General features: G+C 34.4%; 1 protein-coding gene across 1 annotated transcript in view; it reads left to right on the top strand.

Moving 5' to 3' along the window:
- Positions 1-18,435, top strand: part of TMPRSS15 (transmembrane serine protease 15) — a 58,331-nt gene that overhangs the window by 30,555 nt on the left and 9,341 nt on the right. Inside the window, 6 exon segments of the mRNA XM_083804009.1 lie at positions 4,618-4,707; positions 6,029-6,154; positions 6,626-6,757; positions 9,105-9,215; positions 11,837-11,969; positions 17,511-17,606. Coding sequence (XP_083660135.1) covers positions 4,618-4,707; positions 6,029-6,154; positions 6,626-6,757; positions 9,105-9,215; positions 11,837-11,969; positions 17,511-17,606 — 688 coding nt within the window.

The raw sequence follows: 18,435 nt of genomic DNA, 5'->3' as shown, positions 1-18,435 counted from the left end.
CCCTTTCACACGTTTTATTGCTGAGTGTGACATCACATGCTGTGGAATACCCCTTTGGTCAGTTTAGGCCAGCTGCCCTAGTGATGTCCCCTCCCCACCACTTGCCCACCCCAATCTACTGGCTTTGGGGAGGGTTGGAGGGAGTCTGGAGGCTGTGCCAGCCCTGCTCATAAATAGATAAAAACGATGGTGTGATACCAGTGCTGTTCCATCTACAAGTGCAGAGCATAGCACTATATGGGTTGCTGTGGGGGAATTAACTTTCCCATCTAGACCCAGTACATAAGTAAAGAATTCAGAATCTGTTTCTAAAGTCTGTAATTAGTAAAGCTTCCAGGAATCCAGTAAAGAGGAGGGAGTTAAAAAGAGGAGGAAGATTATAACCTCTATATTTAAAATTATAAACAATACAGGAGTGGGATGAGAGTTAGCAAAATCACATAATAATATCATCAGAAGTCTCAATAGATATATGTTCACCCAGCTCTGAGAATACCTACACAACGAAAAATCTCATATTTAGGGGAATGAAACAATAATGGTGTCAGAATGGTGTCAGAGCAAGATCTGTATGAATGCCAGATACCCAAAATGGATGTATTATCTGGAAGAAGGCTCAAAATGAATGAGTTCTTTTCAATATGTATTTGACCATATTGTTATTCGTACTATATCTGATTATATTCAAAAGGAAAAATAGAGCAATATTTGCTCTGAAAAAAAACTGAATAGGAAAACAAAAAAGACGGAGTTAGAAGTTCTGGTGTGTGAGGAGATGAGCTGCCACCTCCAGTCCTTTCTCACGCGATCTGAGTAAACACATCTTGGAAGTTAACTTCAGGCAAATGATCAGTGGTAGAAAGTCTCTGTAGTAAGTAGTAGCTGAGTGCTGCTGTTGAAACACTAAATAAAACAGCGTTCAAACTGTAGATCTCGACCCAAAGTATAGTGACAAAATTTAACTATTAAAAAAATGAAGTGGTCATGTGGTGTATAAATCTGTATAAAATGCATTAGGGAGGATCTGTGTTATCTTTCAATATGATACAAAAGTACAGTCTAAGCAGTTCCTGTGTAAAAACTGACTTGGTTGCACTCTTACCTCATTGAGGCATGATACATATATGCCGTATGCTGAAAAATGTGAATATTATCAATCATCTTCAAAGAAGCCTGATATTACTTTGATGGATATGGTGCAAGTTTACTAACAGTGACAGTTTTACTACAAATGTCACATCTATAAACAAGAGATGAAAGAATTTGCATTGAACTCATTTCCTTTGCTAAACCTAGAGGTTCAGTGAGAGGCATTTGCATCATTCACAGTGCCACAGAAACTCATTGAAAAGTCTGATTTTTTTTGTCAGGGTATGGGGTGGGGGAGCTGGATTTGCTTTTGTCATTTACACAAGACTGTCAGCTTACACTTTCATCTAAAGCAAGGATTGCTTTAATCTTCTTATTCATTCATAACTTGTCTTTTAACACAAATCACAGTGTGGAAATTGCAGCGTAGTTTCCACACTTTAGATGTGTATGTTAATATAAAGTAAGGTTTTAGTCAAAGCCAGAGTATTTTTTATTTTTTTTCTGTAAAGGTCATATATCGTTTTCTACAGTGTTGAGAAAATCCTTTATTATCCTTGATGAAACGACGGAGGTTATTGGTGCTGATTGGTTTTTTTGGTTCTCTAATGAGCATCTGGAATACAATCCAGAATAACTCCATATAAATTTATCTTTAAAGATTACAAGAAATTTTAAAAGCATTTTTCCATGAGCAAAATCAATTGCTTTCATTGCTTTTCCATGCAAGACAAAGAACAGATCATTACTGATGTTTTACATGTAGCCAACACCAGATCAGATTTCATCATAAGTTGCTGAAGTTCAGCCATTAAGAAAGTTGGTTTTGCTCTGCTCATGTCATAAGATGAATCTGGCTAAGAATTCTTTGTCCAGGTTTGCAATAGTTCTGTGTTTGTTTCTATGGGCATTAATATTCCATAACAAAACCAATGTAACTTTTATTTGTTGTCAATGGTACTTACAGAAATTAGTTGTCACTGTAACCCATATAGATGAAACGTAATACAATTTTTAGTGAGAGTGTGATTTTTAACAGTTCCTTTGCCTTTCAGAGTGTTCAATCTATCTTAACAGGTTTGATTTAAAAAATAAATAAATAAATAAATAAAATAAAACAAAATAAAACAAAACAAAATGAAACAAAACAAAATAAAACAAAACAAAACAAAATAAAATAATAAAAGGCTGTAATGAGAAAGTTCAAATCTTTTTTTGTATTTAGTGGAACTTCTTTCCAGTGGAATTCAATGGACAACCTCAGTAAGACTTGTATATTATGAAGGCTTTTTACTAGAGACTCACAGTATGCAATTCTGACAGACATACCAAAATACAAAATGTAAACCAATAGGGGGGTAATGTTTAACCAAATACTATGTTGATAAAATCATGTTTAATTAAAGGAATAAAACAAGAAAAATAAATGGTAGAATTCTTCTACCTTTACTTCTCTTTCCTGGAGATGTTAGAAGAGCAGTGTTTGTTTCTGAAACAAGTAACTGAGAGCAACTGAAGTGGTAAAACAGATTTCTTTCCAATGGTACAGCTGAAATAACATAAATAGCATTTCTTAACATGCAGTAAAATTTTGGGATATGAAGCTGATATATTCTGGATGTAAACCACCTTTCTGTACTATATATTGAAAGAGAATATTGAGTATATACAGCATATTTAATTGTGTGTGTGTGTGTGTGTGCTTTGCATATCTAAACTACTTGCTTTTATATAAATGTTATGTTTATATATATGAGTGCAAATACATGTTTAGGATAAAGACCTTTTTTACTGGAGCTGTTGTTTCAGGGAAAGAACAAATGGCTACTTTTACTATTTAAAAAGATTTAACTAAAAGCTTTTTAACTCCTGATGAAATCGAAATGACAGTATAAATTCTTAAAATACTCACATATCATGTACAGTATGTTAGTGGAGTGATTGAGACCCATTTTTCTAAAAACATTACATAATAAGAAAATTAGGAATCTCGCTGTAGTCAGTCTTTTGATGTTCTGTTTCAGAATATATACAAGCTTTTGTACATTGGTTTGCTGTCATTAGAGTAAAAGGTATCAACACAGTTACCAACACAGATATTGTAAGTGCCAATTTTGTTGTTGTCATATATCTAGATAACTATTAATATATCTTTTCAGGCCAAGCATTGAAGATGTCACCTGGCTGTTCAATATACACTTAAACTGGAAATTTAAAAAATGAAAGTCTTAAATTTTTAAAAGCATTGACTCTTTCACAATTCTCCCATTTAGTATATAAATACTAGGTGTGCTAGTTAGTGTTGCCTGGCTCATTAACAATATATGACATCACTTCTTTATAGATGTATTCGCACACAGTTCTGATGCCTTCACATGCTGCATTAGAGTATGTTTGGAAAAGTCTGAGTATCTGAGCAGACCTCTTTAGTGTTTTTCTAAGTTCCCTCCTTTCAAAATCTGCAGTTCATCTCCATGAATTTATATTCTGAAATTGCACTGGAAATTTTTATTCCATTTATCCTTACAGAAGTTCAAAGATTTTTTACACCAACAATATCACCTTTCCCCCAACGGGAAGAATAGTAGATATGCTAGTAGACATATTTGTTTTGAAATATATGGGTTTCCAACCTCCTTGCATAAAAGCTTAATTTGAAAGTCTCATATTTAATTGATGAGTTAAACAATAAAAACATTTTATAAGTTTATGGAATGAGAAAAGAAACTGCTCTTTATTTCTTAGCCAAGATGAATTGCAAAATGGTGACAACTCCACCTGAGAAATTTTTTAGAATTTTTTGAATGTTTTTCAACTAAAAATTTTGCTACCAAGAAACTTTCAGGTAAATTCTAATGGTTTCCATTATAGATCCATATGGTCTTGCTCCAAAGTTTATTTCCTAGATGACAAAATGGGCTTTAGTATCTCTGCCGTGTTTCAAGAAAATCAATTAGATAATAAGCAAGGCATGCCAAATGAATGAATGCTTATATTTAGGGGATGGGGAGGCTTCCTGTCTTATATAGATGTTTTCTAGTTTTTATGTTAATACACTACTAAATTATACAGTTTTATTCACATTTTCTGTCATGTGTGCAGCTTGCAGACCAGTAATTACCAAATGAAAACAAATTATATCCTTTCTTGCCTATGTGGGGAAGACTGCTCATAACACCATCATCAATGCAGTTGTGCACCTCAGCACTAGCAATTCACAATCAGCATTGTCTGACCTACAGCTGACCGATGGCATGAATTGTATGGGTCAGCAAGTCTGCCACAGCAGCTGATAAGGACAGTAAAGCTCTTCCACACCTTGCTTCCCCAAAGGAAATGGAGTGGTGGCTTAGCACAATTCATTGTTCAAGCTTTATAACAATAGGACCATAGCTGGCCCCTTACAGTGGTAAAGTTAAATTGAATATCTTCTTCATAAAATTATTTTTTCCAAATTGTCTTTGTAGACAGATGATTGCAAAAATAAAGTAATAGATGAAATATGTTTTGAAATGTTTTCTTTTTCAGATGACTGTGGAGGACCAGTTGAACTCTGGGAGCCAAACAGTACGTTCAGCTCTGAAAACTTTCCAAACTATTATCCTAATCAAGCATCATGTAAGTTATTCTTGTCTAAGTCTTCAGGAAAAGTTTAGTTGGATAAAGGTTTTAAATGTGCTTTCAAATGTTGTCAGGAAAAAAAAAAAAAAAGAAAAAAAAGATCCAAGCTAAATACTTTGGGCTCTTTTAATTGAAGTCTGTCTATATGACACTTAGCAGAAGCTAGGGATTCTTATGCCAGGTGATTAAAAAGTGATGTTGATAAGCATAATCCCTTGGAATGATTTCAGACAGGCCAGATACATTATGCCTTTTATGTCAGATATTTTCTTATCAATACACGGGAGAAGGTGTTGAAAGTCCACATTTTAGCATTTCACCTCAACATATTTGTCAGGTTAGTAGCTTGGTCATGACCTCTTTGATAAATAGTTCACCTTTTAAAGTTGAAATTATATATGTATGTATTTTGCAAGGGATTATCTTTATTGAATATTTCTTAACGTACTAGTGAAAAGACAGCATTAATCTACTAGTGTTACTTGATTTAGATGAAGCTACAGCTGGCAAAGGTGAAACGAAAATGAGATTTACGATGTTTCAAGGTGGTATATGCTGTGTGCTGTTGATGGATTAAGCAAGGAAGAGAATTTTGCTGTTGCTTCTTAATTAAATTTCAATTATTTATTACTTTACCTTTAACAGGAGAATTGTGCTGGGATGTTAATTGCAAAAGTTATTTTGCCTTTTTGTCCCACTTGAGATATGGTTCTTATTTCCAGGTATTAATTTCACAAGTTCCCAGACACGATTGTTACTAGTGAGAAAATACTTTTCATTCTATGAAGAGGGAAAAAATGTTTTGTGTTGTTTGTTATTTTTAACTTTCTTTGCAAGATTTCTATAGTATCCACAGTCACTTAGAATAAATATAATAAAGGTGGTTTAAACAGAAGCAAATGCTTCTTCTTCTGTAAAAAGAGATCTAACAGGTTTCTGTGAATGGTTATAGAAATTATTTTACTATCCAATAGCATAAGGCTTAAGTGACAAGACTGTCATGTTTTCATAGTTACAAAAGAATTACCTTTCTTATGTCAGGGAAACAAGCAGACGCCATGAATGATAATAAACACAATTGTCTATGTCTTAGAAGAATAAATCCAATTTTCAAAAGCATTTTAGAAAATCAGAGTAAATGGGATTTTAGATCTGGACAGCTTAAGTCACTTCGAAAGTTGAAATTTAGACTTCTGTGTCTCGTGGATAATTCTGAATATTTTAACAGAGATTTTTTTTTTTCTTCAATGTGAAAATGATACAGAAAATGTGACAACCATTAAGTTGGTTTTTGTGTTTGTGTGTTATTGTTTTCTAGGTGTATGGTACTTAAATGCCGAAATAGGGAAGAATATTCAACTTCATTTTCAGGTTTTTGATGTGGAATATATTTATGATATAGTTGAAGTCAGAGATGGCAGAGGACCAAATTCTTCACTTTTGGGCAAGTAAAACTGCTGGGTAGTAAAATGAATGCAATTAGGCTACTGGAGCAAACTGATTGATCTGATGTAAAGGAAATCAATTCTCTCTTTCTTTTACATTTCTTCAGATTTATACATCTTATAAATTAGCAGGAAAACTCAAGGAAACATACAGTATGTGACATCATGTTTCCCAAATGTTTGCACACACTCAGCTTTCCATAAAATCCAAAAGAAATTAACTTCTCAATAAATAAGACTGCTCATGTACGTGCAGAAACAGAACAATACTCATGTGTTGGTCAAACTTTATTTTCTATACTGATATATCAAATTTGGGGTTGAGCTTTGGGCATCTCATTCTGATAGCAGTAAGTCTTTAAGAAATAACTGTATTCATGTGGTAGCAATATTTGCATTGAATCCTAAAACATTTTGAAATAAATAAGATCAAAATAACCTAAATGTATTCATGTTCTCCTGGAGAGTAGCTGTCTATACAGGACAAGGCCCATTGCCAGATGTCTTCTCTGCAACAAACCAGATGACAGTAATCCTTTTTACGGACAGGATTGTAACAAAGAAGGGATTTCTTGCAAACTTCACTACTGGCTATCGTCTAGGTCAGTGTACAATCTCATGTCTTTAAGAGGTTATACCAAAGCTCAAATACATTTGAGAAAAAGTGGAGAGTAGGAGGTGACTCTTGATCCTTAATCAACAGAAATATCAAAAAGTTAAAAAGACTAACAGTTACTCATTTGCACTTTATGTTTTCTAGCAGGAAATGTGACATTTTTGTTACTTTACAAAGCACCCAGCTGGCTGATGTCGGTACCGTCTGCAACTCAGTTCAATAGTATGGGAAAAAGTGGCTCAGTATTTTGACCAGTGAACCATCTAAATGCTAAGAGGGCAAATATGAACTATTATTTATACAAACTCTCGAAAAAGAACATCATTTTTTCACTCATTTGGTGGTGTCATTAATGTGTGCTTAAATGCATTTGTAAAATACTTGTTACCAATCACACTAGAAGAACAAAGTGCATATGGTAACTCAGATTGGAGTTTGAAATATGGTCTTTCTTGCAGCTTTAAAAATTTGATCCTTAATGTATGAAGGATTTAGGAAGAGTTACTTTTACGTGTTTAGACAGCAGTGTATCTGATCCCAGCCAGTTTCCTGCTGAAAGAGTCATGTTTGTGCTGGGAACTGCAGTTGGAATTGTTACCTGCATAATACAGCAATCATCTCTACAAAAACATGCAAACTGGAGCCAAATGTCGAATATATGTGTATGGAATAGCAATGTGCTTAACAGGACAAATCCTTACACTAACTCTAGGTCAACCCTTACTGAAAATAATTAAAGGCTTTGTATTACTTTGTGGAAGTCTGACAACAGAAAAGAGAGGATGGAGAAGCAGTATGTGTTCAGAGATGTGTGCAGTCTCATTCACTTGCATGAACAGAAAGTCAACAAGAATTTACACTCTTTTGCTTTCTTTTAATATCATAAAGTCAGCTTTTTTATATAGATTAACAGTAATAGTGATATATGTATATTTTTTTTATCTCTGACAAATCATAACCATTGATTTACTGTTGGTAAATCAACTCACCTTGTGCAAGACTGACAGGCAGGTTTATATGGGCACATGACCATTTTACTGCTTCTTTTTCTTATCTATCACATTTGTTCAGCTCAACAACACTATGACTATTTTTTAACTGGTTCAGTAAAGATGAAGCTTTGCCCATGTTTTGTTGTAAAATAAATTATTATGCTTATAAAGGCAGAGTTCTCAAAGTGGCCATTGCCAGGTCTGGTTAAATATATTAAAAGGTTGTCAGTTGCAGAAGAGTTAAGCTTATTCACGATCTTTGCAGCCAAAGGACACAGACTAAGACCATATTGTAAGTAAATAAGCGAATTTTGTGAGTAAAGATTTTTCTTCACATTTTATTTTTCCATAAAATACTAAGATTTTCATAATGAAGAATAATTTTACAATAAATAATTTTTGATGGTATGCAAAATAATAAGAAAAGCATATTTGAAAATCTTATCTTCATCTAGCTGTGTAAGTAGGAACTAAGTTCTGTGGAAAATCTGGCATCAGTTGTGGCCAGTGAATGTGTGAAAATCTGGTTCAGGAATTACAGAAATCATACTCTTTTACGTCCATGTTAGATAACAGGCCATACTGGCTGATAAATTAATCTTTTTATATGGATATTAAAAATTTAGGAGGAGAGCAATTGTCTTGCCTTAAATAAGATTTAAGATATAACAAATGGTGAGATTAAATACACTGGTCCCCACACAGCAAGGATTACACCTTTATATTTATTCTATATGTGATCTACATTTTTATATAACTGATACTGAAGTGGATTTATCCTATTTTTGTGAATGCTTTCCTCATTCATTTCTATTACATTTGTCTCCCCTTTCCTCCCAGCTAGGTTTTGAAAGGAGACTCTTGGCTGTCAATGCGTCTTTACTTGCACATTTGACTTGACACACTTTAAAGCCACTAAACTTCTGTGAAAGTGTTGAACATACAAAATTTGACATTATTAGTCGCTTTCAACAGGATTTAATCAGGATTTGATTTTTCTTATCCACCTCAAAGATTCATTTGTGTAGCAGAAGAACACTAGTAACCGAGCAATGCTAACTTTAGCAGAAACTGTAAGGTGTAATACCACTGATTTTATACTTAATTAGCTTTTATTTATCTGAAAATCATCATTATTTTGAAAAGAAAAAAAAAAAAAAGAAGGAAAGAAAAGGGAAAGTAAAGCGAAATCATAAGTGGAAGGCATTAGGAAAAAATCCTGTATATACTATCCACCCAATTTTATTGTCAGGTAAACTGGATGACCTCCACCAAACCGATGTTTACAGTTTTACCTTTCCAATAATTGTGGTTTCATTTTCATTTCTTGTTCTCTTTCAGGAGCTTGTACACTCGAGGAATATCAGTGTCGTAGTGGAGAGTGTATACCATTGCATAACCTTTGTGATAACCTACCTCAGTGTGAAGATGGCTCTGATGAAGCGAAGTGCAGTAAGTTTTATTTCATACATAGAGAAGGAATGCATGAGTATTTGGTATGAATTTCATAGGCAAACAGACACAGAACCTTAGCTAGTGTAAACTGCAGCAGCTGCATGCAAGCCATGCAGATTTACACAGCAGTATCTGACTTTGTCATGGACAGAAAAGCAAAGTCACATTTCTGAGACAATGCATGTAATCTTGTGTAAGTCTCTAGTAAAGGTAGGAAGTTACTCTGTACTCAAAACTATGACTATTTACAGTGACCTCAAAATAAAATGAAAACTCGTTACATGCTCTCGTTCTTTATCCATATCATATTTCCAAAATTTTGTATTTTTCCTGTTATTAATTTCAGTTTCATAGCAGTATAAATGCTGTAGTGTGTGATAGAGTTTAGAAGTCTTCCTGAGAGAAACTGTCAAATAGTGGGAAGCCAAACTGTGGCACAGAGCACCCCCCAGCCTGCCTGGACTCCACCTCATGCTGGCATTGCCATAGGATGAAGGTGTGGCACAAATGAAAAAGTGGCATCTGTTGCTTTCAGTGGATGTGCAGGTTCCTACAAGAAAATTGATAGCTGCAATTGCTTAATCATCTGATTAAATGGTTCTTTCCAAAATTTAGGTGTACGACATATGGTTTCATTTTGCATAACATGGAAAGAATGTTCCCTAAACAACAACTTCAGTGTAAAACTGTTGTTAAAACTACATTGGGCCTAGCACAGAAATCACATTGCTGTGTCTGACAAAGTGCTGTTCTGTCAATGTATTATGAAATACTAATGGGAGAGTTAAAAGCATACTTTTAAGCTCAATATATCATCTTCCTTTGTTTTAAGAAGGACTTCTAGGGTTCAGATATATCATTGGATATATGCTGACAGTTGTCATTGATTTCAACATCTTTTATATGAATGTATATGTATTTAATGTCTGAAAGTGCAGTGTCAGTGTCCACATTAATGCAATTAGCTGTTTTTCTGCCTTTAAAAATGCACAAAATAAAATTCACTTCAGCTTCTTCTTAGCCATTGCTAAAGAAGATCTGAATAAGGTAACCATCACCTAAATTAACATTATGTACATTTTCCCAAAGATTTATTTTGCCATAGATTGTCTATTTCTTCATAACCAATTACCTCACATTAAGGGATAGGGAGAATTGCTTCCAAAAACCCATTTAATCCAAAAGTTGGCTGAATCAATCTAACCTTTAAAATAAAATGCAAATTCAATTAGACACCCTCATATTGAGTCTTTTCAGTGTCCAAAATACTTGCTCATTTTCCTGAAACCAATTTCAATTTCTTATCATATGTACCATTTTAGACTAGACAAACTGCCATTTTCAAATACTCCAACTCATGAAACTTCCCAGGGACTCCAAAGAAAAGATATAGGATATCTCCTTCTTTGAAAATTCTAAAGTATATGACATTACAATTAACCACTTGTTGAGTGATCAGTAAGTCTCTTACTGCTTAGCAGCAGTGTATTTGGAGATTAATGTAGATCTGATAAGGAGAAAGGAAGAGGAATTGTAGTTCAAGTAGAAGACAGGAAAGGTGTCAAAAGTGATTTGGAGAAATCTCACAGTGCAAGCAATTCTGAGATTTTAAAGACTGCTCCAAAATTTTGTTTGAGTGATGTTTACCATTAATTTAACCACTGTCTGTCACTTATTTCATTCATGTGCTCTGCATGTCAAAGAGGAATATTTATGTATTTATTTTTAATAAAGTGGATAAACATTAATCTTTATGGAAATATTTAGTTGCAAAAAGGCTTTTTGGAGAACTAATATTTTCCCCAAAACAATATTTCAGCAACCAGTAAATTGCAAATGAATTATATTGCTTTCCCTGCTTCATGCTGGCAATAACTGTTATCTGTCTCAAGTTCAGCTGTAGCCTATGAGTTATAGATGGAATTCTGTTGACCTTCTGCTCCAACTTCCTTAGTCACCATGACAGTAGCATAAGATTTTTTACCACATACTTAAAGAGTTTCCAATTTTTTTTCTGATTTTTATTTTTTTGAAAACCTTTGATAGAACTACTGGTTTTCAGAGAGCTTTTTTATTATTATTGTTATTATTTTAACTTAAGCTGCAATGAAAGCAAACACTGAAAGTTCTCATAGTGATTATAACTGGAAAATCCAATTTTTCTGTCAGCTCTGGTTTTAACCTTACTTCTAGTCAGTGTTACTGAGTATCATGTAGCTAAAGCTTCACCACAGTAGTTCAAAATTGTGTAGTACTGGCTAAGAAGAAATAGTTGTTAGAGTAGATGGAAAATGTACTGTTTACTGTCTGTTCATGAGACTTGCAAAACACAGGCTATGAAAACATCCTGTCACTAAAATATAGAAGGAAAAAGCATTTCCTTCCTGTGGGAATACAACATCTTCTACATACTGGGTTTATTACTTCTGTAATGTACCTTAACTACTTTTGTTCTTTGCTGGCAACAATAATATTGCATTGTGTGGAGGGGTGATTGTTTGTGTTTCGTGTTTTTTTTTGTTGTTGATTGTTTGTTGGTTGTTTTTTTTTGTTATTTTTTTATTTTGTTCTTTTTTTTACCACCTGCCTAAAATGCTTCTATCCATTTTGGTCCACAGTGAGATTGCTTAATGGTTCTTTAAGCACCAAAGGGCTGGTACAAGTCAGGATTGGGAAGACATGGCACCTGGCATGTGCAGATGATTGGAATGAGCAAATTTCAGACAGTGTTTGCCACCAGCTAGGATTAGGGTGAGTGAAAATATTCAGAATATTCAGTGTCTTTGTACCTTGTTTGCAGCTTTTCTGAGTCTGTGTATTTGTGTTTTCCTCATCATTTTACTGGTGTCTATACCATTAAAAAAAAAAAAAAAGACAAAACAAACAAACAAAACAAACAAACAAGTCTACTTTTCTATGGTAAATGAAGTGCGAGGTCAGCCAACAAATTTGTAAGTGTCGCAGCGCCTGTTTTGATGGCATTCATTACAGTGTTGCGAACTTTGAATATGGTAGATTAGGCATGAGCATACATATTGGAGAACACTGTGAGACTGATGTGGAGGTGTTAGTCTTTTATCATTTTATGTCATCATTTATGTCTTCACTTTTTATGAGGATAGCTCCAGATTAAATCTGGAGAAAACAACAGCCTTGGCTGCTCCACTATCATATTGATGTTCATCTCAAGTAAATTCAAGATAACCACTTGGGTACCCTGCAATTAGGATCCCACTACATTTCATACTTATCATTAGACCTTAGCTGTTGGGTTAGGAAACTGTATTTCTCTTGAGCTGTGGTTGAGGGTGGAGGGAGAAAGGAAGCGTATGATTGAAAAAATGGATTTGGCTTCAGTCACTACTGATCAGCTGAATTTCTAGGGAAGGGGTGAGGAGGGTCGAGTGCAGAAGTGTCATATTTTTGCAACTATGGTAAAATTTATGGCCTGAATTCTGACCTCACTTACACTATATGAAACTTCATTGCCATCCATTGAATAATAAATGTCTTTCCTACAGTGCTGAGGTTTTTAGGGAATGTCACTCAAGTAATAACCAAATGAAAGTCTTAGCTTGCAGTTTATCATGGTCTCTAACCAAAGTAGGAAGCCTGCAAATGCCTGTCTCATAAATTAGTTTTAGATACCACACAGGAAAATGTAGAAAAACAGCTAAATGTTGTTTGAAAGTATTTTTAATCATCTGATGAGAGAATGTGTGATGTTTTATTTTTATTTCTTTTGCGTAGGTACTGCGTTTATATACATATCAAATACCTGCATGCACAAATTCTGATTGTAATATGTATATGTAATTATCTAATTTATGCATGCATCTAAGGACATGCAGAATGTGACTAAATGTTCTTCTAGTCAAATAACCTTGTCCATTACGATGGCCAGTAGCCTTCTTCCTTGCTCCCTACCTGCTCCTGCCTCCTTTTCCTCCATAACTTCTGGACACTGGTTGTTTTGTGGTGTAATGGTTTAGTTTACATTTTGATATTTGATAGGCTTCAGTGAATTTTGTCTTCAATGGTATTTTCTATTAGCTTTTAAAAATTACTTATTCTTTTGTCTCCATACCATTCTATGGCAATATATTTCAGAGTTTGTCTGCATAATAGAGTCAAATACACTTGTTAAAAAAAAAATCCTATTAAGTTTCCTAATTAGTTCTTTTTAATTCCATTGTTCAGTTTATTCCCATTGTTTAAAATATATATAGTATTTTTAAACTGAAATTGTATCACATTCTGGTATCTTGGGTACATTTTCTGTTACAAATCCTGCAGAATAGGATAAAGTTATCTACGTATATAGAAATCCATTAAGCATCAAGCTATTTCTGCCTTCTTTGAATCTCCCTGTAGCAGCATATTTGTTGATAACTGGCACTGTATTTGCTAGTAAATGGATGGTTGTAATAACAGGTCTTGGATAGTCTATAGCTCATGCTGCTATACTGAAATAACTACTTAGAATCATGCATTATCAGAGAAGGAGGCTAAAGTTCATCTGGGATGATTTACTTTTGCTGTTAATTGGTTATACATTTTCTAGTGTCGTTTCTTCTTTAATTTATGAAAAGGAAACAATGACAGTCCTGCAGCATATCCTGATTGTTTATGTAGCTGAGCTAGAAGGTGCAGTGTTCCACACAGATTCTGATAAATCACACAGCAGAATCCTTTTGCTTCCATTTTTCAAGTATGTGACTGTCATGTTTGTGATATGTGCCAAATAAGCAAATCTGGAGGGATGCCTGTGTGTTCGTCTACAAAATGTTTGCAAATTATTTGCCTAACCTATATTCTGAATGAGTCCAGAGTGCAAGATGCACAAATTGATGGAACTGAGAAACCTGAACATTAATCCTTTGCTCAGCCTACACTTCATGTGTATCTGATGATGATGATGCTCAGTATTGTTAGCATCTCTTTTCTTTGAGCCATCAAATAATACATTGAGCTTTTGACCACTCTTCTGGTTTCAAACACATTTGTTTCTTTGGGACCAGAGCCAAATGAGTTTTTACTGAATTTTACCCAGGAATGGGGTCAAACCTTGCAGTTTTGCTGTAACCAAAAATCCAACAGGAGTTTAGAATTTGTTCTCAACCCTGCAGTCTGTTTTGTTCCTGAACTCACAAAATTCTTGAGAAGGAAATGAGTTAACTGGAATATGATTTCTTTTTTGAGATTCCCAGGTCAGTTATATTTTCATTTACTCCACTAATGAATGGTAGGTAGTAGCTGCATGCCTACCTCCTTGAAATACCAGACAAAATACTGTTTTTGACTGTCAGACCTAGGCCTTCCAGTGTGGCAAGAGCCTGCTGTAGAGCCACTGTGAGTAATGTACTAGATGGAGCAAAGAACCTGTTTCTCCATGTGTTGAGACTGTTTTGCAGCATTGAGGACCAGAATTAGGGCAGTCCTAATAACTCAGTGATAGACTTAATGTCATGTCAGTTGTCAACAAGTAATAATGTGCACTTTGACCTGAAAGCCATAGGAGGAGTCTTGATGGATTTTTTTTTGATTTTTAGGTCCACAGTTTCACTTGGGATCAGACACTGCTAGTACACTAACTTGTACTAGTACACAGACAAGCTAGACACTAGCCTCATTTAAACCCTTTAGTTTAAACATCTTTTCAAATCCAGGAAGCATTGAGAGGTTATTTTTATTTACCATTTGCATATTTTCTTACAAAGAAATTGTGCATACACAAGCATTTAGAAAATAGCTGCTCTCCATATGAATTCACACATGAAAAAAGATTTTTTTTTTTATGACAAAGAATGTGTTCATTGTTTGCAATTTGCTACTATTCTTTAGTGGTTGTTGTTCTCCTGTTTGTCATAAAATCATAGGACAAAGCAGAAACACTGCCCTGTGGCTTAAACACAAATTAAACAAACTGCAAACATCCTTGCAGCCTGAAAACTAAACAATGAATTACAAAATGTGAATCACAAATGTGTGAATATATATATATATATTTTTTTTTTTTTTCAGATAAGTGTGTGGATTTTTTTAGGTAGTAAAAGGAATTGTATCTATTGGGCAAATGGCACTCTTATCCTTATTCTGAATAGTTTTTCTGAAATGTACCATTTTATCTGAATCTTTCCTAACAGTCAATATAGTGCTTATTGTTACTGAACACATCTGAGACAGAATTAGAGACTGAAACCTTAAATAATGGTGTATATCTGTGTGTAAGAAATTTATCCAGTATTCTTCTGTGAGTTTTGGCTAGTGAACATGTTGAATGGAATGAGGGCTACTTAACACCTGTATTAGCTTCTTAAAGACCATTTTTGTCACAGCCTTCAAAATTTCTAACAGATCATTTTCATTAACAGAAGACCCACAGTGAAAAGCCAAGATACATCTTACTTTTAGGATCTGGCCTATCATATTAATCTTTTCTCCTTTTGAAATGATAAGAGTCTAGATGATTAGAGATAAAAGTTATCACAATATGTCATTATCATTCCCTCCATTTGAAAACTAGTTCTATTTTGAATGTTAATCAGTTCTAGGAAAAGTAATCTTATCAGAACATTTTATCTTGGGTGCATCTAATCTATGTGCTGAACGATGCCATGAATCAATGAAAATTAAAGAGCTGTGACACTCTGTCTGTCTGGAGCTGTCCAGAGTTTCTGGACCTGCTAAACTATCATGTTCTTATTAATCTGAGAAGCTCCAGGAAAAGTGCATGATTTCTATGATTTCTTATACTTACAGAAATGCTTAAGACTCATCATTTACCAATAACTTAATTAAAAGAGTAGCAGCTTGGTTTTGCAGTCACATAAGATTTAGGAATCTCCAGCTGTGTGTACTTCAGGAAGTCAAAGTAAGAAAACGAATCAAATGTAATTATCAAAGGTTTTCTCATAGTGACTTTTTCCGTAGAGCATGTCATACAGCTTTCCTAGTGGCACATCAGGGCTATTGTAAACCTCCTTTTTCCTATGCCTAATCTTACTCTTCCCACACAGCAGATTTGCAGGCAAATAGTAGACTGCATACTTCCCAGGACAGTGAGTGCACTTGAAGTCATACTGCCTTGATAAGTGCTCCCTGTGTATTAAATCTGCACAAATGGTTGTCTTTTCACTCCTGAAATATCTATGGCTAAAAGATCAGATAGAAGCAGGCTGTCACCCCCAAAACAATTATATAGTTTGACCTCAGCTGTCTTGTTTACCCAGGTTTCCTCAAGAGCCAGGGAGTATATGTTCCAAACCCATCATATGCAGTATCACAAAGTATATGGTGCAGAATAAGCTATGAACGAAATCTAGATATGGGTTGTAAACATCGAAACACTTCATCTCACCAACAGTTCACAGAATTGTTGGTGTTCAAAATGCCATTGTTGCAGAAAAAGGAATCTAGGAGTACAGCCTAATTCAGATGAACTAACCTGTTCAGTGGAAGACACAATACCCTTGATTTATTCCACAAATCTTAGAATCATAGAATCATTTAGGTTGGAAAAGACATTCAAATCACCACATAAAACAATCAACCTGACCTACCAAGTCCTATCATGCCCCTTAGTGTGATGTCCACATGTCTCTTAAATACCTCCGGGGATAGGGACTCCACTGCTTCCCTGGGCAGCCCATTCCAATGCCTGACCAGCCACTCTGTGAAGAGATTCCTTCTAATACCCAATCTAAACCTCTTCTTGAGAAGAGGTTATTCTGTTATTTTGATTTCAACAGATCTGTGGGGTGAAACTTAACTTCTAAGGTAGCATTAATTCCACTAGATTCTTCACGAAAGAAAGTATATTTTCATTTCTCCTCTAGGCACAAAGGTAAAATAGCAATGAAATTACATCCTGCAAAACAGCAAAACTGTGATATTCCAAGCTTCAGCTTGTTACTCATCAATTTTGCATACTAAGTTTTAGCTCCATATATTTTAGAATCAGTATTGTAAACCATTCAGCATGGCACCAAAAAGCACAAATTGATTATTTACTTTCATTAAAATAACTATTTCTATCTATTTCAATATAATTGTTGCATTAGAGATCTTAGAAGAAGGTGTGAGAATGAAAGTAGGCAAGTATCCAGGTATTTAATCCATGGAAGTTTCAAAATCTAACAAATCTCCAGATAGTCATTATTTCATTAAAAAATAAAATAAAATAAAATAAAGCTGCAGTTTATTCCACCACCATAATCATCTCCCAAACAGTCCTCCACCAGTGGAATATGTTAAATATCTAAAAACACACAAGTGTGTCTTTTTTTCTAGGGATGCAAATATGTCATCAACTGTACTATTCACCGGAGATGGCCCATTTGTTGACATCACCAAAACAGCTAACCAAAGCCTCATATTTACAAAAAGGTGGGTAGAGTGAGGTTTCTTCCTCATACAAAGGATAACTGTAAGTATGGTGACTGACGTTTATACAATAATTTCTAGCTCAAGTTTTTCTGAGGGGTAACATGGTTCTGTACAAGGTCTGGAGTATCAAAATAGCTAGGTTTTATTCTCTATCTGCTGATGAATTTTATATAACACTGGTCAACTCACTCTTCCCCCTTCCATTCCTGTCTATTTTTGAATTTCAAAGGAAAGAGATGCTTGCTGCATTTTTAGCCAGCATTCAGTACAGTTTTACGTGAAGTCTTTGAACATTGACTCTGGAAATGATAAATACCGTTATTTTTACATTTCTTTTTACATGCACATTTTATTTGTAAATGCTATTTACAAAGTATTTCTTACGTAGAGATCTCTAAACTGTGAATATATAATACATTAATTTGAGCACCAATAAAAGGATTAAAATGGAGTGGTATTCCCCCATTGTTATATAAGAGAGAATACACTAGGTTCTCTCCAAAATCAGTAGTGAAAAATATGCACTTCCAAATTGTGATTCATCAAGCTATCTTTGCTGGAATAAAATGAATCACATTCTGTAATCCATTGACTTTATTGATATAAGTTTAGGACACCAGACAGATGTTTAGACAAATTAATCTCACCCAAAAATGTCTTCTGGGTTTGTCTCAACATTTAGAACTGAATCATTAGGTGAGATGATCCTTGGAATGCATTTGATTATACCCTTAACCTTTCTCACTCCAAATGAACTTCAGTTCACTTGAAGTGATTCTGAAGGGTCCTACAAACAGGTAGTATTTCTTGTAGATTAAATGAAACTGTA

The sequence above is a fragment of the Anser anser genome (assembly GCF_964211835.1).
Source record: "Anser anser genome assembly, chromosome: 1".
NCBI classification, from domain to species: domain Eukaryota; kingdom Metazoa; phylum Chordata; class Aves; order Anseriformes; family Anatidae; genus Anser; species Anser anser.
Note: the sequence above shows the minus strand (reverse complement) of the source record. Positions and strands in the feature narration are given on the sequence as shown.